Source organism: Microcaecilia unicolor, chromosome 6 (genome assembly GCF_901765095.1).
Source record: "Microcaecilia unicolor chromosome 6, aMicUni1.1, whole genome shotgun sequence".
Taxonomy (NCBI): Eukaryota; Metazoa; Chordata; class Amphibia; order Gymnophiona; family Siphonopidae; genus Microcaecilia; species Microcaecilia unicolor.
Genome location: NC_044036.1, coordinates 296,228,673 through 296,251,953, shown reverse-complemented (window position 1 = coordinate 296,251,953; position 23,281 = coordinate 296,228,673). Strand labels below are relative to the sequence as shown.

The 23,281-nt window shown below is 47.5% G+C and overlaps 1 protein-coding gene across 1 annotated transcript in view; it reads right to left on the bottom strand.

Annotated features, from left to right (window-relative positions):
• Window positions 1-12,827: 12,827 nt before the first annotated feature.
• The window catches only part of SH2D3C (SH2 domain containing 3C), a 52,332-nt gene continuing 41,878 nt past the window's right edge, over window positions 12,828-23,281 (bottom strand). The window contains exons 8-12 of the mRNA XM_030206465.1: window positions 19,967-20,082; window positions 19,494-19,665; window positions 19,109-19,220; window positions 15,169-15,375; window positions 12,828-13,450 (exon numbers count right to left, since the gene is read on the bottom strand). Of these exons, the coding sequence (XP_030062325.1) occupies window positions 13,275-13,450; window positions 15,169-15,375; window positions 19,109-19,220; window positions 19,494-19,665; window positions 19,967-20,082 (783 nt within the window). The 3' untranslated portion in view covers window positions 12,828-13,274. The remainder of the gene's footprint in view (window positions 13,451-15,168; window positions 15,376-19,108; window positions 19,221-19,493; window positions 19,666-19,966; window positions 20,083-23,281) is intronic.

Genomic DNA, 23,281 nt, shown 5'->3' with positions numbered 1-23,281 from the left:
GACCTGCATACTGCTGTGATGGAGCTGGGTATGACATTTGAGGCTGGCATAGAGGCTGGAAACAAATGTTTGTTAATTTTTGTTTCTGGAAAAAAATGTTTTTTAATTTTTTTTTCGGGTGGGAGGGGGTTGGTGACCACTGGGAGAGTAAGAGGAGGTCATCCCCCATTCCCTCCAGTGGTTATCTGGTCAGTTCGGGCACCTTTTCGAGACTTGGTCGTGAAAAAAATTGGACCAAGTAAAGTAGGCCAAATGCTCGTCAGGGAAGTCCTTTTTTCCATTATCGGCCGAGGACGCCCATCTCTTAACCACACCCCCATCCCACCTTCGGTACACTGCCGACACGCCCCCATGAACTTTGGTTGTCCCCGCGACGGAAAGCAGTTGAGGATGCCCAAAATTGGCTTTCGATTATGCCGATTTGGGCGACCCTGAGAGAAGGATGCCCATCTCCCGATTTGTGTCGGAAGATGGGCGTCCTCTTTCGATTATGCCGTTGCTAGGCTCCCCTATGCCCTGCATGTGCTTAGGGACCCAATTGGGGGAGGGGTGGCAGATTTTTCAAAAAGAGGCAGGGCATCAAACTGGATATTATATATTGCATGTTTATGTGTAGAGAGAGAGAAAGTTGGGGACTTGCTCCATGGACCATCAGGGATTTCACACACAGGGATGGGGGCATGTTACAAGGCTTTTGGGCCTTTTTAAGTGATAGCTCCAGGATCATTGACAGGCACCTTAGCCTTAAAGTGTAGCTAATTTTCCACAAGTAGCTCAGTTCATGAAGCACTTCTTTTTTTTTTGCTAGCTGCACCACCTGTTGCTATGCCAGTTGGCTGCTTGGTATGCATTTGCTTGCAACCCAATCTATTAGCATAGCCACATTACACCTGATGTAGGCCTCACAAAATAACACATGGAGCATAAGAACATAAGTGTTGCCATACTGGGACAGACCAAAGGTCTATCAAGCCCAGCATCCTGTTTCCAACAGTGGCCAACCCAGGTCACAAGTACCTGGCAAATTCCCATTATAGTAAAACAGATTTTATGCTGCTTATCCTACAAATAAGCAATGGATTTTTCCAAATCCATCTAATAATAACTTATGGACTTTTAGGAAATTGTCCAAACCTTTTTTAAACTGTTCTAAGGTAACTGCTTTTACCACATTCTCCAACAACAAATTCCAGAGCTGAATTACACGTTGAGTGAAGAAATATTTTCTCTGGTTTTAAATTTACTACTTAGTAGCTTTATTGCATGCCCCCAAGTCCTAGTATTTTTGGAAAGAGTAAACAAGCGATTTACCCGTACCCATTCCATTCCACAAACATACTCTGAAATGTCTATATGTAAATGCTAGGAGTCTAAGAAATAAGATGGGAGAGTTGGAATATATTGCACTAAATGAAAAATTGGATATAATAGGCATTACTGAGACCTGGTGGAAGGAGGTTAACCAGTGGGACACTGTCATACCGGGGTACAAAGTATATCATAGTGATAGGGTGGACCGGACTGGTGGAGCGGTAGCAATGTATATTAACGAGAGCCTTGACTCAGATAGATTACAAATTCAGCAGGACACAAATCACACCTTTGAATCATTGTGGGTTGAAATTCCATGTATAAAAGGGAAAAGGATGGTGATAGGAATGTACTACCGTCCGCCTCACCAGGATGAGCAGGTAGATGCAGAAATGATAAAAGAAATCAGAGACGCAAACAAAATGGGCAGTGTGATAATAATGGGTGACTTCAATTATCCAAATAGACTGGGTAAATGTAACATCGGGACACGCTAGAGAGGTACAGTTCCTTGATGAAATCAAGGACAGCTTTATGGAGCAGCTGGTGCAGGAGCCGACAGAAGGAAAAATTCTAGACTTGGTCCTTAGTGGAGCGCATGATCTGGTGAGGGACGTTATGGTACTGGGGCCGCTTGATAACAGTGATCATAATATGATCAGTTTTGATATCAACCTTGAAGTAACTATACACAGGAAGTCAAATACGTTAGCGTTTAACTTTAAAAAAGGAGACTATGATAAAATGAGAACAACGGTGGAAAAAAAACTTAGGGGGACAACTGAGAGGGTAAAAACTGTACAACAGGCATGGACGCTGTTCAAAAATACTATCCTGGAGGCCCAGGCCAAACATATTCCACAAATTAGAAAAGAAAGACGGAACTCCAAAAGACAGCCGGCCTGGTTGAAAAGTGAGGTGAAGGAAGCTATTAGGGCTAAAAGAAATGCCTTCAGAAAATGGAAGAAGGAACCGTCTGAAAATAACAAGAAGCAGCATAAGGAGTGTCAAAGCAAATGCAAGGCGCAGATAAAGAAGGCCAAGAGAGATTACGAAAAAAAGATAGCATTAGAAGCAAAAAAGCATAGTAAAAAATTTTTTCGGTATATTAAAAACAGGAAGCCGGCAAAAGAATCGGTTGGGCCGCTGGATGACCGAGGGGTAAAAGGGGCGATCAAGGAAGACAAAGACGTAGCGGAGAGATTAAATGAATTCTTTGCTTCGGTCTTCACCGAGGAAGATTTGGGTGGGATACCGGTGTCGGAAATGATATTTCAAGCGGACGAGTCGGAGAAACTTACTGACTTCACGGTAAACCTGGAGGACGTAATGGGGCAGTTCAGCAAACTGAAGAGTAGCAAATCTCCTGGACCGGATGGTATTCATCCTAGAGTACTGATAGAACTGAAAAATGAGCTTGCGGAGATACTGCTAGTGATAAGCAATTTATCCTTAAAATCGAGCATGGTACCGAAAGATTGGAGGGTGGCCAATGTAACACCCATTTTTTAAAAAGGTTCCAGGGGAGATCCGGGAAATTATAGACTGGTGAGTCTGACGTCGGTGCCGGGGAAAATGGTAGAGGCTATTATTAAAAACAAAATTACAGAGCACATCCGAGGACATGGATTACTGAGACCGAGTCAGCACGGCTTTAGTGTGGGGAAATCTTGCCTGACCAATTTACTTCAATTCTTTGAAGGAGTAAACAAACATGTGGACAAAGGGAAGCCGGTTGATATTGTGTATCTGGATTTTCAAAAGGCGTTTGACAAGGTACCTCATGAAAGGCTACAGAGGAAATTGGAGGGTCATGGGATAGGAGGAAAAGTCCTATTGTGGATTAGAAACTGGTTGAAGGATAGGAAACAGAGAGTGGGGTTAAATGGGCAGTACTCACAATGGAGAAGGGTAGTTAGTGGGGTTCCTCAGGGGTCTGTGCTAGGACCGCTGCTTTTTAATATATTTATAAATGATTTAGAGATGGGAGTAACTAGCAAGGTAATTAAATTTGCTGATGACACAAAGTTATTCAAAGTCGTTAACTCACGACAGGATTGTGAAAAATTACAGAAGGACCTTACGAGACTGGGAGACTGGGCGGCTAAATGGCAGATGACTTTTAATGTGAGCAAGTGCAAGGTGATGCATGCGGGAAAAAAGAACCCGAATTATAGCTACATCATGCAAGGTTCCACATTAGGAGTTATGGACCAAGAAAGGGATCTGGGTGTCGTCGTCGATAATACACTGAAACCTTCTGCTCAGTGTGCTGCTGCGGCTCGGAAAGCGAATAGAATGTTGGGTATTATTAGGAAAGGTATGGAAAACAGGTGTGAGGATGTTATAATGTCGTTATATCGCTCCATGGTACGACCGCACCTTGAGTATTGTGTTCAATTCTGGTCGCCGCATCTCAAGAAAGATATAGTGGAATTGGAAAAGGTGCAGCGAAGGGCGACTAAAATGATAGCGGGGATGGGACGACTTCCCTATGAAGAAAGACTAAGGAGGCTAGGGCTTTTCAGCTTGGAGAAGAGACAGCTGAGGGGAGACATGATAGAGGTATATAAAATAATGAGTGGAGTGGAACAGGTGGATGTGAAGCGTCTGTTCATGCTTTCCAAAAATACTAGAACTAGGGGGCATGCGATGAAACTACAGTGTAGTAAATTTAAAACAAATCATAGAAAATTTTTCTTCACCCAACGCGTAATTAAACTCTGGAATTCGTTGCCGGAGAACGTGGTGAAGGTGGTTAGCTTGGCAGAGTTTAAAAAGGGGTTAGACGGTTTCCTAAAGGACAAGTCCATAAACCGCTACTAAATGGACTTGGGAAAAATCCACAATTCCGGGAATAACATGTATAGAATGTTTGTACATTTGGGTGCCCTTGGCCTGGATTGGCCACTGTCGTGGACAGGATGCTGGGCTCGATGGACCATTGGTCTTTTCCCAGTGTGGCATTACTTATGTACTTATGTTTATAGACCTCTATCATATCTCCCCTCTTGTCCAAAATGAAGAGCCCTAGCTGCTTTAGCCATTCCTCATAGGGAAGTCGTCCCATCCTCTTTATCATTTTTGTCACCGTTCTCTGGAAGATTGCAGTAATTGCAAATTCCACAACTGCTTTCCCTCCCAATAGTGCTGTGATCTGTACACAAACATGTTATCCTACCTTAGGGGCCATTTACTAAGCTGTGGTGGGGCTACTGCACGGGTAGCATGTTCCAAATCGACCCTACCTCCAAGGTAGTTTGGTCTGAAGTTGGTGTACACAGTTTCCCGTGGTAGAAAATAATTTTCTATTTTCTACCATGAGGGGCATTCCTGGTGGTGATCAGCAGCGTGGCCACATTGCCACGCGCTGCCTGATTACCTCATAAGTAGTGCATGAGCCCTTACCGCCTTCTAAATAGGTGGCGGTAAGGACTCAGGCAGTAAATAGCCACACACTAATTTTACTATTAGCACACGGCCATTTACTGCCCCATTTAAAAAAAAAAAAGGCCCTTTTCCCACCGCAGTAAAAAATAGCCCATTGTGTGCCAATTTCATATGTCAAAACTAGCACAGGCCACTTTTTACTGTGGCTTAGTAAAAGGGCCCCTTAGTAAATAGGAGTTCTCCGAGGACAAGCAGGCTGCTTGTTCTCACTGATGGGTGACGTCCACGGCAGCCCCTCCAATCGGAAACTTCACTAGCAAAGTCCTTTGCTAGCCCTCGCGCGCCCGCGCGCACCGCGCATGCGCGGCCGTCTTCCCGCCCGAAACCGGCTCGAGCCGGCCAGTCTTCTTTTGTCCGCACTCGGTACGGTCGTGTTTTCGCCGTGTCGAGCCCCGGAAAGTCGACCTCGCGCGTCCAAATTGTTTTTGAGCGTGTTTTTTCCTTCGGGAAAGCTTTGTTTAAGTCGGGCAGTGCTCCGGAACCCCTCCGCTGGGTTTCGTATCAATCCTCCCCGTACTTCCAGCTTTTTGCCCCGGTAAGTTTTCTTTCGTCGTCGGGGTAGGCCTCTTTTCGGCCTCGGTCGAGATTTTTTCTCCCTCTAAATTTTTGGTGCTTCAAATTTCGCCATTTCGGCTTTTGATTTCGCCGGCGTGATTTTTCCACCCATGACATCGAAGCCTTCCAGCGGCTTCAAGAAGTGCACCCAGTGCGCCCGGGTTATCTCGCTCACTGATCGACACTCGTCGTGTCTTCAGTGTCTGGGGGCCGAGCACCGCCCTCAGAACTGCAGTCTGTGTTCCCTGCTTCAAAGGCGGACTCAGGTAGCGAGACTAGCCCAGTGGAACGTGTTGTTCTCGGGCTCTTCGTCGGCATCGGCACCGGGATCTTCGAGTGCATCGACGTCGTCAGCGTCCAGACCATCTTCCTCGGCCGCCCCTGCATCGAGTGCATCGAGGCATCGGGCCTCTGCATCGGCGCCGAGACATCGGATAGCTGCATCGACGTCGGTGGTACCAGGACCTCGTCTGCTGATGTCGTCGGACGGTGGTGCATCGGGTGGAGTGCAGGTGAGGGCTGTCCATTCCCCTGCTGGTGGCGGTGAGCCCTCGGGTGGGTCTCCTCCTACCCTGAGGGCTCCTGCGGTACAGCCCCCCCGAGATCGACCTTCTTCGGTCTCGGCCCCGAGGAAGCGACGGATGGATTCGACGTCCTCCTCGTCGGTGCCGGGGAGCTCCGGTGACATGCTTCGGAAGAAATCAAAGAAGCATCGACACCGGTCTCCTCCCCGTGTCGGCACCGAGAGCTCTGGGTCGCCGAGGGATTCGGCACCCAGCAGGCATCGGCACCGAGAGGACCGCTCACCCTCTGTTCAGGAGGTGTCGATGCGCTCCGCTCTGGACAGCCCGGAACAGCCTCCACGCCCGGAACAGGTACTGACGTCGACGCCTGCATCGACCTCCATGCCTTTCTCTGCAGCCGCTCTGAACGAGAGCCTCCGGGCCGTTCTCCCAGAGATTCTGGGGGAGCTGTTGCGCCCTACCCCTCCGGTACCGGCGGTGCTTGCGCCTCCGGTACCATCGAGCGTGGCGCCGGCTGGCCCATCGCCCGGGGTGAGGTCCCCGACGTCGGTACCGCGTGCGGTGCCGACTGCGGCCACCTCCCAGGAAGGCTCCCCGACTACGTCGGCGGAGGGAGCTTCGCCGATGGGGGCGAGGGAGTCTACCTCTCGACGCCCCCATCGTGGACGTGGCTCCACAGAGTCGAGCCGGGCGCGGTTGCAGACGCAGGTCCGTGAACTTGTGTCTGACACCGAGGGTGAGGCCTCGTGGGAAGAAGAAGAAGATCCCAGATATTTCTCTGACGAGGAGTCTGAGGGTCTTCCTTCTGATCCCACTCCCTCTCCTGAAAGACAGCTTTCTCCTCCCGAGAGTCTGTCTTTTGCTTCCTTTGTCCGGGAGATGTCTACGGCCATCCCCTTCCCGGTGGTTGTGGAGGACGAGCCCAGGGCTGAAATGTTTGAGCTCCTGGACTATCCTTCTCCACCTAAGGAAGCGTCCACGGTTCCCTTGCATCATGTCCTAAAAAAGACATTGCTTGTGAACTGGACAAAACCTCTAACTAATCCCCACATCCCCAAGAAGATCGAGTCCCAGTACCGGATCCATGGGGACCCAGAGCTGATGCGCACCCAGTTGCCTCACGACTCTGGAGTTGTGGATCTGGCCCTAAAGAAGGCTAAGAGTTCTAGGGAGCATGCTTCGGCGCCCCCGGGCAAAGACTCTAGAACCTTAGACTCCTTTGGGAGGAAGGCCTACCATTCCTCTATGCTCGTGGCCAAAATTCAGTCTTACCAGCTCTACACGAGCATACACATGCGGAATAATGTGCGGCAGTTGGCGGGCTTGGTTGATGCTCTTCCCCCTGAGCAAGCCAAGCCTTTTCAGGAGGTGGTCAGGCAGCTGAAGGCGTGCAGAAAATTCCTGGCCAGAGGAGTTTATGACACTTTTGATGTTGCGTCCAGGGCCGCTGCTCAAGGTGTGGTGATGCGCAGGCTCTCATGGCTGCGTGCCGCCGACCTGGAGAATAGACTCCAGCAGCGGATTGCGGACTCGCCTTGCCGTGCGGATAACATTTTTGGCGAGAAAGTCGAACAGGTGGTAGAGTCTCTCCACCAGCGGGACACCGCATTCGACAAGTTCGCCCGCCGGCAGCCTTCAGCTTCTACCTCTACAGGTAGACGATTTTTCGGGGGAAGGAAGACTGTTCCCTATACTTCTGGCAAGCGTAGGTACAATCCTCCTTCCCGACAGCCTGCGGCTCAGGCTAAGCCCCAGCGCGCTCGCTCTCGTCAGCAGCGTGCGCCTCAGCAAGGCCCCGCGGCTCCCCAGCAAAAGCAAGGGGCGAGCTTTTGACTGGCTCCAGCAGAGCATAGCCGACATCCAAGTGTCAGTGCCGGGCGACCTGCCAGTCGGAGGGAGGTTGAAAGCTTTTCACCAAAGGTGGCCTCTCATAACCTCCGATCAGTGGGTTCTCCAAATAGTCCGGCAAGGATACACCCTCAATTTGGCCTCCAAACCTCCAAATTGTCCACCGGGAGCTCAGTCCTACAGCTTCCAGCACAAGCAGGTACTTGCAGAGGAACTCTCCGCCCTTCTCAGCGCCAATGCGGTCGAGCCCGTGCCATCCGGGCAAGAAGGGCTGGGATTCTATTCCAGGTACTTCCTTGTGGAAAAGAAAACAGGGGGGATGCGTCCCATCCTAGACCTAAGGGCCCTGAACAAATATCTCGTAAAAGAAAAGTTCAGGATGCTTTCCCTGGGCACCCTTCTCCCCATGATTCAGCAAAACGATTGGCTATGCTCTCTGGATTTGAAGGATGCCTACACACACATCCCGATACTGCCAGCTCACAGACAGTATCTGCGATTTCAGCTGGGCACACGTCACTTCCAGTACTGTGTGCTACCCTTTGGGCTCGCCTCTGCGCCCAGGGTGTTCACAAAGTGCCTAGCTGTGGTAGCAGCGGCGCTTCGCAGGCTGGGGGTGCACGTGTTCCCATATCTCGACGATTGGCTGGTGAAGAACACATCCGAGGCAGGAGCCCTGCAGTCCATGCAGATGACTATTCGCCTCCTGGAGCTACTGGGGTTTGTGATAAATTACCCAAAGTCCCATCTTCTCCCAGTGCAGAAACTCGAATTCATTGGAGCCCTGCTGGATTCTCGGACGGCTCGTGCCTATCTCCCAGAGACGAGAGCCAACAACCTGTTGTCCCTCGTCTCACGGGTGCGAGCGTCCCAGCAGATCACAGCTCGGCAGATGTTGAGATTGCTGGGCCATATGGCCTCCACAGTTCATGTGACTCCCATGGCCCGCCTTCACATGAGATCGGCTCAATGGACCCTAGCCTCCCAGTGGTATCAGGCCGCTGGGGGTCTAGAGGACGTGATCCACCTGTCCACGAGTTTTCTCGAATCCCTGTTGTGGTGGACGATTTGCTCCAATTTGACTCTGGGACGTCCCTTCCAAATTCCTCAGCCACAAAAAGTGCTGACCACGGATGCGTCTCTCCTGGGATGGGGAGCTCATGTCGATGGGCTTCACACCCAAGGAAGGTGGTCCCTCCAAGAACGCGATCTACAGATCAATCTTCTGGAGTTGCGAGCGATCTGGAACGCTCTGAAGGCTTTCAGAGATCGGCTGTCCCACCAAATTATCCAAATTCAGACAGACAATCAGGTTGCCATGTACTATGTCAACAAGCAGGGGGGCACCGGATCTCGCCCCCTGTGTCAGGAAGCCGTCAGCATGTGGCTCTGGGCTCGCCGCCAAGGCATGGTGCTCCAAGCCACATATCTGGCAGGCGTAAACAACAGTCTGGCCGACAGGTTGAGCAGGATCATGCAACCTCACGAGTGGTCGCTCAATTCCCGTGTGGTGCGACAGATCTTCCAGGCGTGGGGCACCCCCCTGGTGGATCTCTTCGCATCTCAAGTGAACCACAAGATCCCTCACTTCTGTTCCAGGCTTCAGGCCCACGGCAGACTGGCGTCGGATGCCTTCCTCCTGGTTTGGGGGGAAGGTCTGCTGTATGCTTATCCTCCCATCCCTCTGGTGGGGAAGACTTTGTTGAAACTCAAGCAAGACCGAGGCACCATGATTCTGATTGCTCCTTTTTGGCCGCGTCAGATCTGGTTCCCTCTTCTTCTGGAGTTATCCTCCGAAGAACCGTGGAGATTGGAGTGTTTTCCGACCCTCATCACGCAGGACGAGGGGGCTCTTCTGCATCCCAACCTCCAGTCTCTGGCTCTCACGGCCTGGATGTTGAGGGCGTAGACTTTGCCTCTTTGGGTCTGACGGAGGGTGTCTCCCGCATCTTGCTTGCTTCCAGGAAAGACTCCACTAAGAGAAGTTACTTCTTTCATTGGAGGAGGTTTGCCGTCTGGTGTGACAGCAAGGCCCTAGATCCTCGCTCTTGTCCTACACAGACCCTGCTTGAATACCTTCTGCACTTGTCTGAGTCTGGTCTGAAGACCAACTCCGTAAGGGTTCACCTTAGTGCAATCAGTGCATACCATTACCAAGTGGAAGGTAAGCCGATCTCAGGACAGCCTTTAGTTGTTCGCTTCATGAGAGGTTTGCTTTTGTCAAAGCCCCCTGTCAAGCCTCCTACAGTGTCATGGGATCTCAATGTCGTTCTCACCCAGCTGATGAAACCTCCTTTTGAGCCACTGAATTCCTGCCATCCGAAGTACTTGACCTGGAAGGTCATTTTCTTGGTGGCAGTTACTTCGGCTCGTAGAGTCAGTGAGCTTCAGGCCCTGGTAGCCCAGGCCCCTTACACCAAATTTCATCACAACAGAGTAGTCCTCCGCACTCACCCTAAGTTTCTGCCAAAGGTCGTGTCGGAGTTCCATCTGAACCAGTCAATTGTCTTGCCAACATTCTTTCCCCGTCCTCATTCCTGCCCTGCTGAACGTCAGCTGCACACATTGGACTGCAAGAGAGCATTGGCCTTCTACCTGGAGCGGACACAGCCCACCAGACAGTCCGCCCAATTGTTTGTTTCTTTTGACCCCAATAGGAGGGGAGTGGCTGTAGGGAAACGCACCATATCCAATTGGCTAGCAGATTGCATTTCCTTCACTTACGCCCAGGCGGGGCTGGCTCTTGAGGGTCATGTCACGGCTCATAATGTCAGAGCCATGGCTGCGTCGGTAGCCCACTTGAAGTCAGCCTCCATTGAAGAAATTTGCAAAGCTGCGACGTGGTCATCTGTCCACACATTCACATCTCATTACTGCCTGCAGCAGGATACCCGACGCGACAGTCGGTTCGGGCAGTCAGTTCTTCAGAACCTGTTTGGGCTTTAGGATCCAACTCCACCCCCCGAGGGCCCTTTTGTTCTGTTCCAGGCTGCACTCTCAGTTAGTTGGTAAATTTTTTAGGTCAATCTCAGTTATGTCCTCGCCGTTGCGAGGCCCAATTGACCAATGTTGTTGTTTTGAGTGAGCCTGGGGGCTAGGGATACCCCATCAGTGAGAACAAGCAGCCTGCTTGTCCTCGGAGAAAGCGAATGCTACATACCTGTAGAAGGTATTCTCCGAGGACAGCAGGCTGATTGTTCTCACAAACCCGCCCGCCTCCCCTTTGGAGTTGTGTCTTCCCTTGAAGTGTATTGTCTTGCTACATACTGGACTGGCCGGCTCGAGCCGGTTTCGGGCGGGAAGACGGCCGCGCATGCGCGGTGCGCGCGAGGGCTAGCAAAGGACTTTGCTAGTGAAGTTTCCGATTGGAGGGGCTGCCGTGGACGTCACCCATCAGTGAGAACAAGCAGCCTGCTTGTCCTCGGAGAAAGCGAATGCTACATACCTGTAGAAGGTATTCTCCGAGGACAGCAGGCTGATTGTTCTCACAAACCCGCCCGCCTCCCCTTTGGAGTTGTGTCTTCCCTTGAAGTGTATTGTCTTGCTACATACTGGACTGGCCGGCTCGAGCCGGTTTCGGGCGGGAAGACGGCCGCGCATGCGCGGTGCGCGCGGGCGCGCGAGGGCTAGCAAAGGACTTTGCTAGTGAAGTTTCCGATTGGAGGGGCTGCCGTGGACGTCACCCATCAGTGAGAACAAGCAGCCTGCTTGTCCTCGGAGAAAGCGAATGCTACATACCTGTAGAAGGTATTCTCCGAGGACAGCAGGCTGATTGTTCTCACAAACCCGCCCGCCTCCCCTTTGGAGTTGTGTCTTCCCTTGAAGTGTATTGTCTTGCTACATACTGGACTGGCCGGCTCGAGCCGGTTTCGGGCGGGAAGACGGCCGCGCATGCGCGGTGCGCGCGGGCGCGCGAGGGCTAGCAAAGGACTTTGCTAGTGAAGTTTCCGATTGGAGGGGCTGCCGTGGACGTCACCCATCAGTGAGAACAATCAGCCTGCTGTCCTCGGAGAATACCTTCTACAGGTATGTAGCATTCGCTCTGTGACAGCACAGCGGGGGATTACAGGGAGGATTTCCGATGCTCTCGAATGCGGTGGTTGGCACAATAATTGCATTCCTCTTTCTCCAAGGCTTTGTATAGGGTAAGTGAAGCTTTAGTGCACAATTTTGTGGGTGCATACTGTAGATGCACAAAACAGATTTGTGTAGAAGCTAACCCTGCACAAGGCCTTGCATTAGACATCAGTACACCGCGTATTGAAATCAATAGTAGTGAGGCTATTAGACATTCTGGCCCGATGCAGAAACCTGCGCAGCAAACTGAAGGGCTGAGTACAACTCCGGGGCTTTAACATAGTCTGAGGAGCTGGAGAACGGATAGTTGATTCCTCTGCAGTAGTGTCTATGAGGATTTAATGCCTGTTTCTTCTTTTTCTGTGAGCAAAACAGTACCTACAACTTTTTTCATAGCCTCCATGAAGAACATGGGTAAAAAAAACAAGAATAGGGGAGATGTGCTGGAAGGGCTGGTTTTGTGCTCAAGGCAGCTAGAGCTGAGCAGAAAAAAAACAAATCTGCAGTTGTGTTGGAATGCTGATCTGCAGAAAAGCCAGCATTGCAAAAGTTTTATTTACAGAATAACATTCCATCACATGTGCAGATGTTTGCTGACAACATGTTTTTATGCTCAGACCTGCACAGCACTAGCTGCCTTTGGTGCAAAACTACTTGTCCATGCGGCCAGTTGCTCTCCTTGATTAATGCAAACGGGGGCCCTTTTACTAAAGGGTTGGCGCATGGCAACAGGCTTGCCCTGTGCCAATCCGGAACTAGCCCAGCGGTAGTTCCTACCCCCAGTGCACGCTATTTCTGGCGCTATAAAAATACCTCAATGGGTGGTAGTAAGTGCTCCCCCCCCCCAAAAAAAAAAATGGCCACACAGTAAGTCATTCACTTACCACAAGGCCATTTCTTTTCCAGAAAAAAAGACAGCCTTTTACCCACTGCGGTAAAAGGGGGGCCTCGGTATGCATCAAAAACATGCGCTGACACTCCCTTTTACTGCAGCTTAGTAAAAGGACCCCAAGATTTATACAGATCATATATATATAATTTTGTTTACTGCATTGTTGCTCTGAAAAATTTAGCATTAGGAAGCTGTGTGCTAAGCCATCAGCCCATGCCTCTAACACAAGCTTACTGCATCAGCCCCATAGTTTGTCCACCCAAAGTTGAGTTACAGTAACCGTATCCTTGTTCCATCTCCTCTTCAGAGTGCTCACCGGAGTGCAGCAGTAAGGGTAAGGTAATCCTCAAACTTCCTGAAAAGACAGAGGTCTCCAGATGCTTCAGGCCAAAAGACAAGGCTTTTCTAGGGATGGCGTATTTGGATGGAGCGCTTATTTTGTGGTGATAGAAACTGGCCACTATAAGAAGCCTAGATCATTTTAAAATTTAGATAGCTCTGGGACTCTATCAGCTGATCTGATTTCCTGATGGCTGGCCCTTTGGGGGTGTAAATGTCCTCTTATCCCCTGCAGACTGTTAGTCTCTGGATGTCTGTGTCTTCTTTGTTTCCCTGTGTTACAACTCACTGAAGCGGACAGATGGTTCCAGCTTCTGTGATAGTGCAGTCAACACTTTATCAAATTTTTCATAACGTTCGGCCTGGCTGCTCTCAGCCCCTCGGCTACCCCAGAGGAGCCGCATCTGGAACTCTGTATTAAACACCTCCAGAAGTTCAGCTCGTCCCTGAAAACCTGCAAAAGGAGATAAACTGCACTGTAAAACTCAGCATCAGAAATAACAGCAATAGAAAAAGTAAAAAATGGACCAAAAGACATGAAATATGCACAGTTTCAGACATGAATAACTTTTTTTTTGGGGGGGGGGGGGACCTTCTAACAGCGTGGCAAGGTTATCAAGGCATGTAGGTGAATATCTTGTGCCTATTTTATACAGGCAATATATGCACCTCTGTGTAGGATTACCATAGTTGAAGACAAAAAATAAAAATGCCACGTTTGCTAAAGAAATATTTAATCGTAGCAAATATGTAAATGGATTTTAGTCAATGAACACACGTCAGTGACTGATTTACAGTACAGCAGTAGACAATCTACTTTTCAAAAACTTCTGGATTTGACTAAGTCTGAGTCCAAGCATATTTATCAGAAGAGGGGATATCCTTCAACAGCTTTGGCTGGCTTCTGAGATACGTATGAAAGTCTTTGCATGTGATATGCTTGAAGTTGTGCTGCATGAACTACATTTCATTGACAGATTCAACCAGCAGGGAAATACAGAGATCAACAATGCCTTCCTCTCTCTTTAGCACCCCCATGTGTCCAGACTGACTAATAGTCCAGAGATGGTTTCTCTTGTGTGGGGTAGGTGTGTTTGTCATAGTCTCATAAAAGAAAGAGAATATTTTCCTAAAAATTAAAAAAAAAACCTGGAGGATATATCTGAAGAAGTCCAAAAGGAGGACACATCCTCTTAAGAGGATTTATAGTAACCCTACCTCTGTGCCTTCATCAGATTACCCCAGGGAAAGTAGGTATGTACATTTACATCTGCCTGAGGCAAGAACACCACTGCTTGCATTTTATGTCATGCGTCCAATCATGATCATGTTACACCACTTCTCAAACGCCTCCACTGGCTTCCTTTAGAATATTGGATTAAATTTAAGGTGCTTACCCGAACTCATATGGTCCTTACTTCTGCTACCCCTTCGTATTTGGCATCCCTTGTCACTCTTTACACTCCTACCCGTACCCTAAGATCACCAATTGATAATCGATTGGTACTTTTCCACATGTGAAACAGCATACATGTGGAAAAAGCTTTTTGAATTGTCCCTCATGTGTCTACTTTTTATGAGTGTGTACCTCGGGGCAATTTAAACGAGCCTGCTTAGCACATAAAATGCTGTTCTATACTCTCAAAACTACCCCCCAAAATTGGTATGTCTTATACCTAGTGACCCATGCTGCTTACCTTAGCATAAATTAAAATGGTTGTTTTTTTAATTTAAAAAAATAAATACTTTTGAAACATATAATTGTCTACATGTTCCCTGAAGCAGGTACAGGAGTACCAAAATAAGGCCATTGGGGGTAGTGGGTTTTGGGGGGCTCAGCACACAAGGTAACATGTTAAAATCGTCTCAGTCCTAGAAGAGCACGTGCTGTCGCATTCTTCTTCTGTTGCGTCATGAAAAAATGACAGAAGACAAAAGATGGGACTGACCACTAGGAGTCTGGCGCACTAACTTGACTGTGGATCACTTTTAGGATTAACCTTTCCCCCACCCCCTAAATGTGCTGGAATAGAATCTTTGTAAACCAGCAGGGATCAAATATTGCCAGTGACTGCACATTCTATTTTGAGTCTCAGCATGCACCCTACATCTTCTCAAAGAATATGCCACGTTCTTGGGTGGAAGCAGCGCTGTTACATTCACATTTCTTACCTTGCAGCTTCATCTCTGCATTGGTGCGATAAAGCCCTCCATGATGTGCCACCATCCGTGCAGCCTCCAGGTGCGCCATAACAACCTCTACGCCATTCTCAACACTTTCCCAGGGTTCTGGGCCATCTGGAAGCACCGTGTCCTTCTCCAGGAGAATAAGTAGGGGCAGAATGTGAGGGAACGTGGTATTCGTGAGTGGAGGGCCATCTGTCAAGATACAGAAAATGAGACAGGATAGGTCTGCCCCTAAAACCACATGCACATGCACACCTCCCCTTTTACCAATCAAGGCACAGTTTTCAAGTGACCATTTTGTCCACGTAAAATCTTAGCTGACAAAATGTCCGTTCTCCTCCCCTTCAGTTCTACTTTCATTCTCCTGAAAATGTAATCTCAATCATGTGTATTCTTCAATGAAGTCTGCTCCATTTCAGCCATTTTTTAACTTTGTCTCTCCTTCTGACATTTCATCAGATTTGGTCTCTCTTATAACAATCTGGAACTGCTGCCTAACTTTGATCCATTTGCCCATAATTCTCTTTCTCCGAGGATAAGCAGGCCTTCTTATTCTCACATCTGGTTGACATCATCTGACAAAGCCCGGTGCGGACGCTGACTAGCAAATAGAAATTTCTAGCAGTGTCCCACCGCTCATGTGCTGGTGCTTTCCTGCCTGACGAATGAGCATAGGTCCTCCAGTCTTCTTTTTTCTGCAAAACTGAGAGGATGCGATCGCATGTGCTCTCCTCATGCTGTGCTTTTAGATTTTTCTAAATGCCTTCCTGTGCGGGTATTTTTCTTATTTTACTTGTAGTTTTTCTCAGTTTTTCCCCATCCCTTCTATTTTTTTTAATCCCAACCAGAGGCGTATCTGAAATGCAGCGGTAGGGGGAGCCAAGGCCAGAGTGAGGGTGCACATTATAGCCCCGTTGTCGTCATCGTCGTCCCCCTGGCCACCACTGCCGTCCCCCCCGTCATTGTCGCCGCCATCACCTACCTTTGTGGCGGGGAACCTGCTTTGAACAGCACGGACTCTGGAGGACGAAAAAGAACTTTAAAAGACCTTGGCTCGACTGGCGGGGGTTGGGGGGTTGGGATCCCCCACCAGCCGAAGGAATATTTTTAAAGGCAGCGGCAGGAGGAAGCGGACCTCGGCTGGTGGGGGTTGGGGTCCCCCGCCAGCAAAGGTAGGTGACGGCGGCAGGGGGTTCCAAGGCAAAATCTGCAGGGGCCCAGTCCCCCGTGGCCCCACGCAGATATGCCCCTGATCCCAACACAAATGAGTATTCTAATTGCAATCTAGTTACACATAAATAATATTGCACTGCTAGTAACCACTATTCACTCTTAAAATCTAAATTCAAAAATGCTTTATTAAACACTGCTAAATTTCTGCTTTACATAATATATGTCCCGTTATAAAACCCAATTATCTCCCCACTGCTCCAAAATTCCCTTCATACCACACTCGCACACTGTCTAATCAGAGCTACAGGTCAGGATGTTACTATTCAAACATATAAATATTTTCAAAATCTTCTTCCAGTTTAACCTGTGTTCACATAGAATCTAAGCACAAAAAGCCTTAAGGATAGTCCTATTTCACATAAGCAGTCCCGTCTTCATCTCTTTAAACAATGTTATTCAATTGTAAATCCACTGCTCAAAATCATTAATAGAAATGTTCATTCAAAGTCCCGAACTGTATTCAGCAATTCAATTTGTCATTGCGTCACAAATTTACTACTTCTTTCAACTCATGAATCAACAAGTTGCCAATTCAAACTGTGCCATCAAATAAAGCTTACGAATCAGCCCTCTTACTCGCTTTCGCTGTTACTAGGGCTCAACAGACAACCAGGTTGCAATGTTCTGTGTCAACAAGTAGGGGGTTCAGGATCCTACCCCTTGTGTCAGGAAGCAGTAGGCATGTGGAAGTGGGCTCTACTTCATGGTATGGACCTCTGTGCCACTTATCTGCCTGGCAAGAATAGCTGCCTGGCAGACAGATTGAGCAGGATATTACAACCGCACAAGTGGTTTCTCAACATGGGCATAGCCTGGAAGACCTTCCAGAAGTGGGGCACCCCCTCAGTTGATCTTTTCACCATTCATCTCAACAACAAAGTCCCTCAGTTCTGCTCCAGGCTCAGGTCACATGGCAGAATAGCGTCAGATCCTTTCTTCTGCATTGGGGACAGGGACTACTGTATATGTATCCTCCCACACCTCTAATAGAGAAGACTTTGCTGAATCTCAGGCAAGATCATGGAACCATGATTCTGATCTCTCCTTACTGCTACGGCAGATTTGGTTCCCTCTTCTTCTGGAGTTGCCTTCCGAAGATCCGTGGAGATTGGCCTGTTTTCTGAGCCTCATTACTCAGAACAAGGATTCCCTTCTGCATTCCAACCTCTGGCTTGGATGTTGACAGCATAGAACTCGAACCCTTCGGATTACTTGAGGGTGTCTCCTGTATCTCGCTGGCTTCCAGGAAAGATTCCACTAAGAGATGTTACTCTTTTAAATAGAAAAGGTTTGCCATCTGGTGTGAGGGAAAGGCCTTAGATCCCTTTTCATGTCCTGCAGAAAAACTTGAATACCTCCTGCACCTCTCTGAGTCTGGTTTAAAAACCAACTCTGTAAGGGTTCATCTCAGTGTAACTGGCGCTTATTATCACTGTGTGGGAGGCAAGTCCATCTCTGTACAGCCTTTAGTTGTTTGCTTCATGAGAGGTTTGTTGTTAATGAAACCCCCTACCAAACCTCCCATTGTGTCATAGGATCTCAACGTAGTCCTCACCCAGCTGATGAAAGTTCTTTTTGAGCTTCTGGATACCTGACAGCTGAAGTTTTTGACCTGGAAAGTTGTGTTTCTGGTGGCGGTCACTTCAGCTCACAGAGTCAGTGAGCTCCAGGCCCTGGTAGCTCATCCACCTGGCAAAAGTGTACTGCATACTTTAGACTGCAAGTGAGCCTTAGCCTTCTGTCTGGAGTGGATTCAAGCCCATAGACAGGCCACCCAGGTTTCGTTTCTTTTGACCCCCAAAGATTGGGGGTGGCCATCGGCAAATGCACACTTTCAATTTGGATAGCGGATTGCATCTCCTTTGCTTATGCCCAGGCTGGCCTGACTCTTGAGGGACATGTCACGGCTCACAATGTCAGAACCATGGGCTGCGTCAGTAGCTCATTTGAGATCAGCCTCCATAGAGGAGATCTGCAAGACTGCGACGTGGTCTTCAGTCCACACATTCACATCCCACTATTGTCTGGATCAGGATACCTGTCGTGACAGTCAGTTCGGACAGGCAGTTCTGCAGAATTTGTTTGGTGTCTAGAATCCAACTCCACCCTCCTAGGCCCTGTTTTATTCTGTTACAGGCTGCACCTACACAGCTAGCATGTATATAGTTTCAGAATGATTGAAATTTTAGTCTCGAAGTTTTGGGACTCAATTATCCTAGCTTTCTTGTTTTTGGTGACCCTGGTAGTTAGGGATTCCCAGATGTGAGAATAAGAAGGCCTGCTTGTCCTCAGAGAAAGCAAAGATACTTACCTGTAGCTGGTGTTCTCTGAGAACAGCAGGCCAATTATTCTCACATACCCTCCCACTTCCCGTAGAAGTTGAATTTAGTTACAGGCTTTTTGCTTTTTTCACCTGACTGGAGGACCCATGCTCACTCGTCGGGCGAGAACGCACCAGTGCATGTGCGGTGGGATGCTTTCAGAACTTTCTATTTCACTTGCTAGTCAGTGTCCACACTGGGCTCCATTGGATAATGTCACCCAGATAGGAGAATAATTGGCCTGCTGTCCTCAGAGAAGACCAGCTACAGGTAAGTATCTTTGCTTTAACCACAGCCTCATTCATAGTTACTGGCCCTCAGCCATAGGCTGTGTCCCTCAGTCAACCCTGACATAAGCTCTCCAGCATTACCTTTTCCTTCATTCAGACATTTCAGGAAGGGCTTTAACTTCTTCTCGTAGAGGACAGCACCTTCGGTGTGCCGCTGCCGCAAACCCATCCATGTCTGCTCCAGCCTTGCAATCTGAGGACAGAATTAAAGGGACAACGCAGTATAAACCTCAGCTTCCAGAAACATAGTCACAAAGAGAAGTGCAGCTGCCATGGAACCCTTTTTGTCTGAGGCTGCTGGGGCAGGGCACCTGTCTTTTTTGATACCTGGGCCATTTCCAACTTGTGAGGGGAGATTTTGATACACGGGTCATTTTCAGCATGTGGGTTCGATACTTGGATCATTTCCAGTGGGGTTGGTACTTGATACCTGGGGATGTTTTCACTGTGTATTGTGCTTTAATACCTGAGCCATTTCCAGTGCATTCATCACAGCAGCAAAACTGAACATGTTTCCCATGGTGGTTTTGAGCTCTGCAGCCAGCTGGATTCTCTTGTGCAGGAGGGATGCTCTCTCCTCTGTGCTGCCTGTACAGCCCAGAATATCCACAGCTATCATTATTGACATGGTACGGAACCTACAAACAAATGCCATCCTATAAAACCCATGTAAAGGGGAAACAATAGATGTATAAAATATTTCAAGGGAAGAGTGCGAGTAACATGTAGATGTTGTCAGAGGGGAAGGAAAACAAAATGTATAGTAAGCAACAAGGAAGAGTAATTTGCATATGCTAAGGGAGAGTGACATGAACAGTTGGGGGAAAGGAAAATGATGTGCACATGTTGAGAAAGAGAGAGAGAGGGGGGGGGGGGGGGGGAAAGTATTGTATACACTTCACGTGCAGTCAGTATGGCCAATATGACAACAGCTCATACCTCTCCAGCAAATCAAGGCGCAGCTGCCGTCCATGTGGGAGAGTGAGCAGCTCCATGCCGGAACTCACACCCATAAGCCTCTGCATCTCCTTGGTGACACCCAATATCCTTGCAACCTGGAACCACCAAAAAAAATGGGTAGAACCAGAAAAGGTTTTCTTTTAGTGGACTGAATCTGTACAACATTAGATTAAGAGTCTAAACAAAGGTTTTAAAGGAGGGGTGGGATGTGGAGGAAAATCTAGAGAAAAATTTCTTCTTTGAAATTGTATAGCTGGTTGACAGAAGGAATAACTGTTACATGTTGAAATTAATAAATAACATTTTTAAAATAATGCTAAAATGGAAGGACTTTTCTGATAGCCCTTCCTGAACAAGATCTGGCCCAGCCTTACTCATCACCATACCTTTTATCACTATGGTGTGAATTTATAATAAGGTGTCTAGGCAGGAAAGGCATCTTGATAGTCTCCCACTTTTGTCTCTTGATTCTGTCTTGTCTCATTTGTCTGTTCCACCTTTGCGTATCTCTTTCACCGTCAATTAAGAGATTTTAATATATGCTTTGATGATATTCTTGGGGATTTATTAAACACCTTTATGAAGAGATTCACCCAGGGCGGTGTACAGCATGTATAGTTTGACATAAAATTTGCAATTGTATTAACAACATAGCACACAACCCTATGGGTTATGTTTTAAAATCTTTGGGAATTTCATATCATGATGATATTCTTCTGGTCTTTCTGTGGAAAAACATTTATGGAAAGGGGTTAGGATTTGATATACTGTCTTTCCGTAGTTACAATCAAAATGGTTTACACATTATATACAGGTACTTATTTTGTATCTGGGGCAATGGAGGGTTAACTGACTTGACCAAAATCACAAGGAGCAGCACTGGGAATCAAGCCCAGTTCCCCTGGTTCTCAGGTGGCATCAGGCCACTTCACTAACAATTAGGCTACTCCTCCACTCCATGTATAAATATATGTCAGAGTATTTTGACAGGATATTAGTTTGGATGCAAAGAAATGGGTTAAAGTTAAATCCTGATAAAACTAATATTTTGTGGATTGGAGGGAATTAGGTTGATTATCCCCTGACTAACCCAACATTATCAGGGGACACCGCTACCAGGTCTAGAGGTGCTATTAGATTCCAGATTAATGGGAAATTATGTAGGATTTAATACTGAAAAAGATTAATTGGGTGTTAAGGGGAGTGGAGGAGTAGCCTAATAGTTAATACAGTGGCCTGAGAACCAGGGGGACTGGGTTTGATTCCCATTGTAGCTCCTTGTGACTCTGGGCAAGTCACTTAACCCTTCACTGCCCCAGGTACAAAATAAGTGCCAATGAGGCATATTTTCAAAGCACTTTGGGAGGCTAAGTTCCATAGGTTTCTATGGAACTTTGGGAGGATAAGTGCTTTGAAAATGAGCTTGTATATGTAATATATAAACCACTTTGATTGTAATCATAGAAAGACAATGTATCAAATCCACCCCTTTTCTATTTCCCTTATATGTCAAATCAAACCCATTTCTGAAGGTTAAATATTTGCAACAAGTGGTTGAAGCGATAATACTATCCTATTTTGATTACTGCAATACTGTGTTATTGGGGGCTCTGGTCAAATATATTAATAGGCTGCAGGTATTGCAAAATGTGGCAGCTATATTGATCTAAGATTGAGCCTCTTTCATGTTTAGATGGCTTCCAGTAAGGAAGATCATTTTTAACTTGTTCTTGATGGGTTTTAGAATATTGCATGGCTTACCTCCAGAATATATGATTCACTGTGAGGCTGTTTTACTAAGGCGTGCTGAAAAATGGCCTGCGCTGGTGTAGGCACGTGTTTTGGACGCACGCAGGTCCATTTTTCAGCGTGCCTGGAAAAGCCTTTTTTTTGGCCAAAAATGGACGTGCGGCAAAATTAAAAACCATCGCACGGTCATTTTCGGTCTGAGACTTTACCGCCACTCTCTCTCTCTCTCATCTCCAAAACCCACCCCCCACCCCCTTCCCATAGCCCACAGTTTCACAGATTTCTACAGGGTCAGAACAGACTTAAAGCCAGAAGGAAGCAGCTAAATCATCAGATTTTATTTTTTGACATTTGGTCTACCCCCTACTTCTTTTTTGTATTTATTTGGTTTGTTCCTAGGAGGACTCTTCTGTTTGTTTTGTTTAAATACCTCCATGGCATAAATGCACAGTATGCTCTGGAATAAGGGGTCATAATACTTATTGCTTGATTTCTCTTATATTCTGGTTTTCTTGGATCATAAGCGATTATAGAATTGATAATGGCAATACAATTTACAAACGTTACACAATACTAACAAAATTTATAAAATAAAACCTTCCCTTATCACCTCACCAACCCACCTACTACCCTTCATTAGACTCTCTACTGACCCTTTAACCTCTACCCCTCCTCCTACCCAACCCATCATCTCAAAAATGCATCCTCCCATCTATTGGAGTGGAGGAGTAGTGTAGTGCAGTGGACTTTGATCCTGGGGGACTGGGTTTGATTCCCACTGCAGCTCCTTGTGACTCTGGGCAATTCACTTAACACTCCATTGCCCCAGGTATAAATAAGTACCTGTATATACTATGTAAACCACTTTGAATGTAGTTGCAAAAACCACAGAAAGAAAGTATATGAAGTCCCATTTCCCCTCCCTCCCTTTATCCTAAAACACAATTAAACCACTGGCATTACTACAAAACAAACTGGCCAATATTCAAAATATTTAACCAGCTCCTGGTCAGTTAAATAGCGTTTTAGCACCTAACCGCGGATATTTAGTGAGAGAAATCCGGCAATCTCCGCTGAATATTTGCTGTTAGCAGCTAACTGGCTATTTATAGCGGTTAAAATAGGCCAAATAAATAGCAGGCCTATCTTTAACCGCTAAGCACCCAACTGGTTAGCGCTGAATATCTGCTTAACCGGTTAAGTTTCCACGGTCAAAAGTGAAACCAGATATTCAATGTCGGTCATCGGATATGGGCTGGCACTGAAAATATCCAGTCTGAGCACTGGCATCAGGCAGTCACCATGCAGCCCGATGCTGACTGAATATCAGGAGGAAACCTACTACCTTCTCATATCTCAGTCTTACCGATGATCCAAAAGCTTCTGTACAGAGGGGGGAAAGAGAGTAGATTCAGGGGTAAACTTAAGAAACACTTCTTTACAGAAAGGTTGCTGGAAGCACAGAACAGCTTCCTGGTAGAGGTGAGGACAATATCTGAATTTAAGACAACTTGCTACAAGTATAGAGGATCTCTGAGAGAGAGG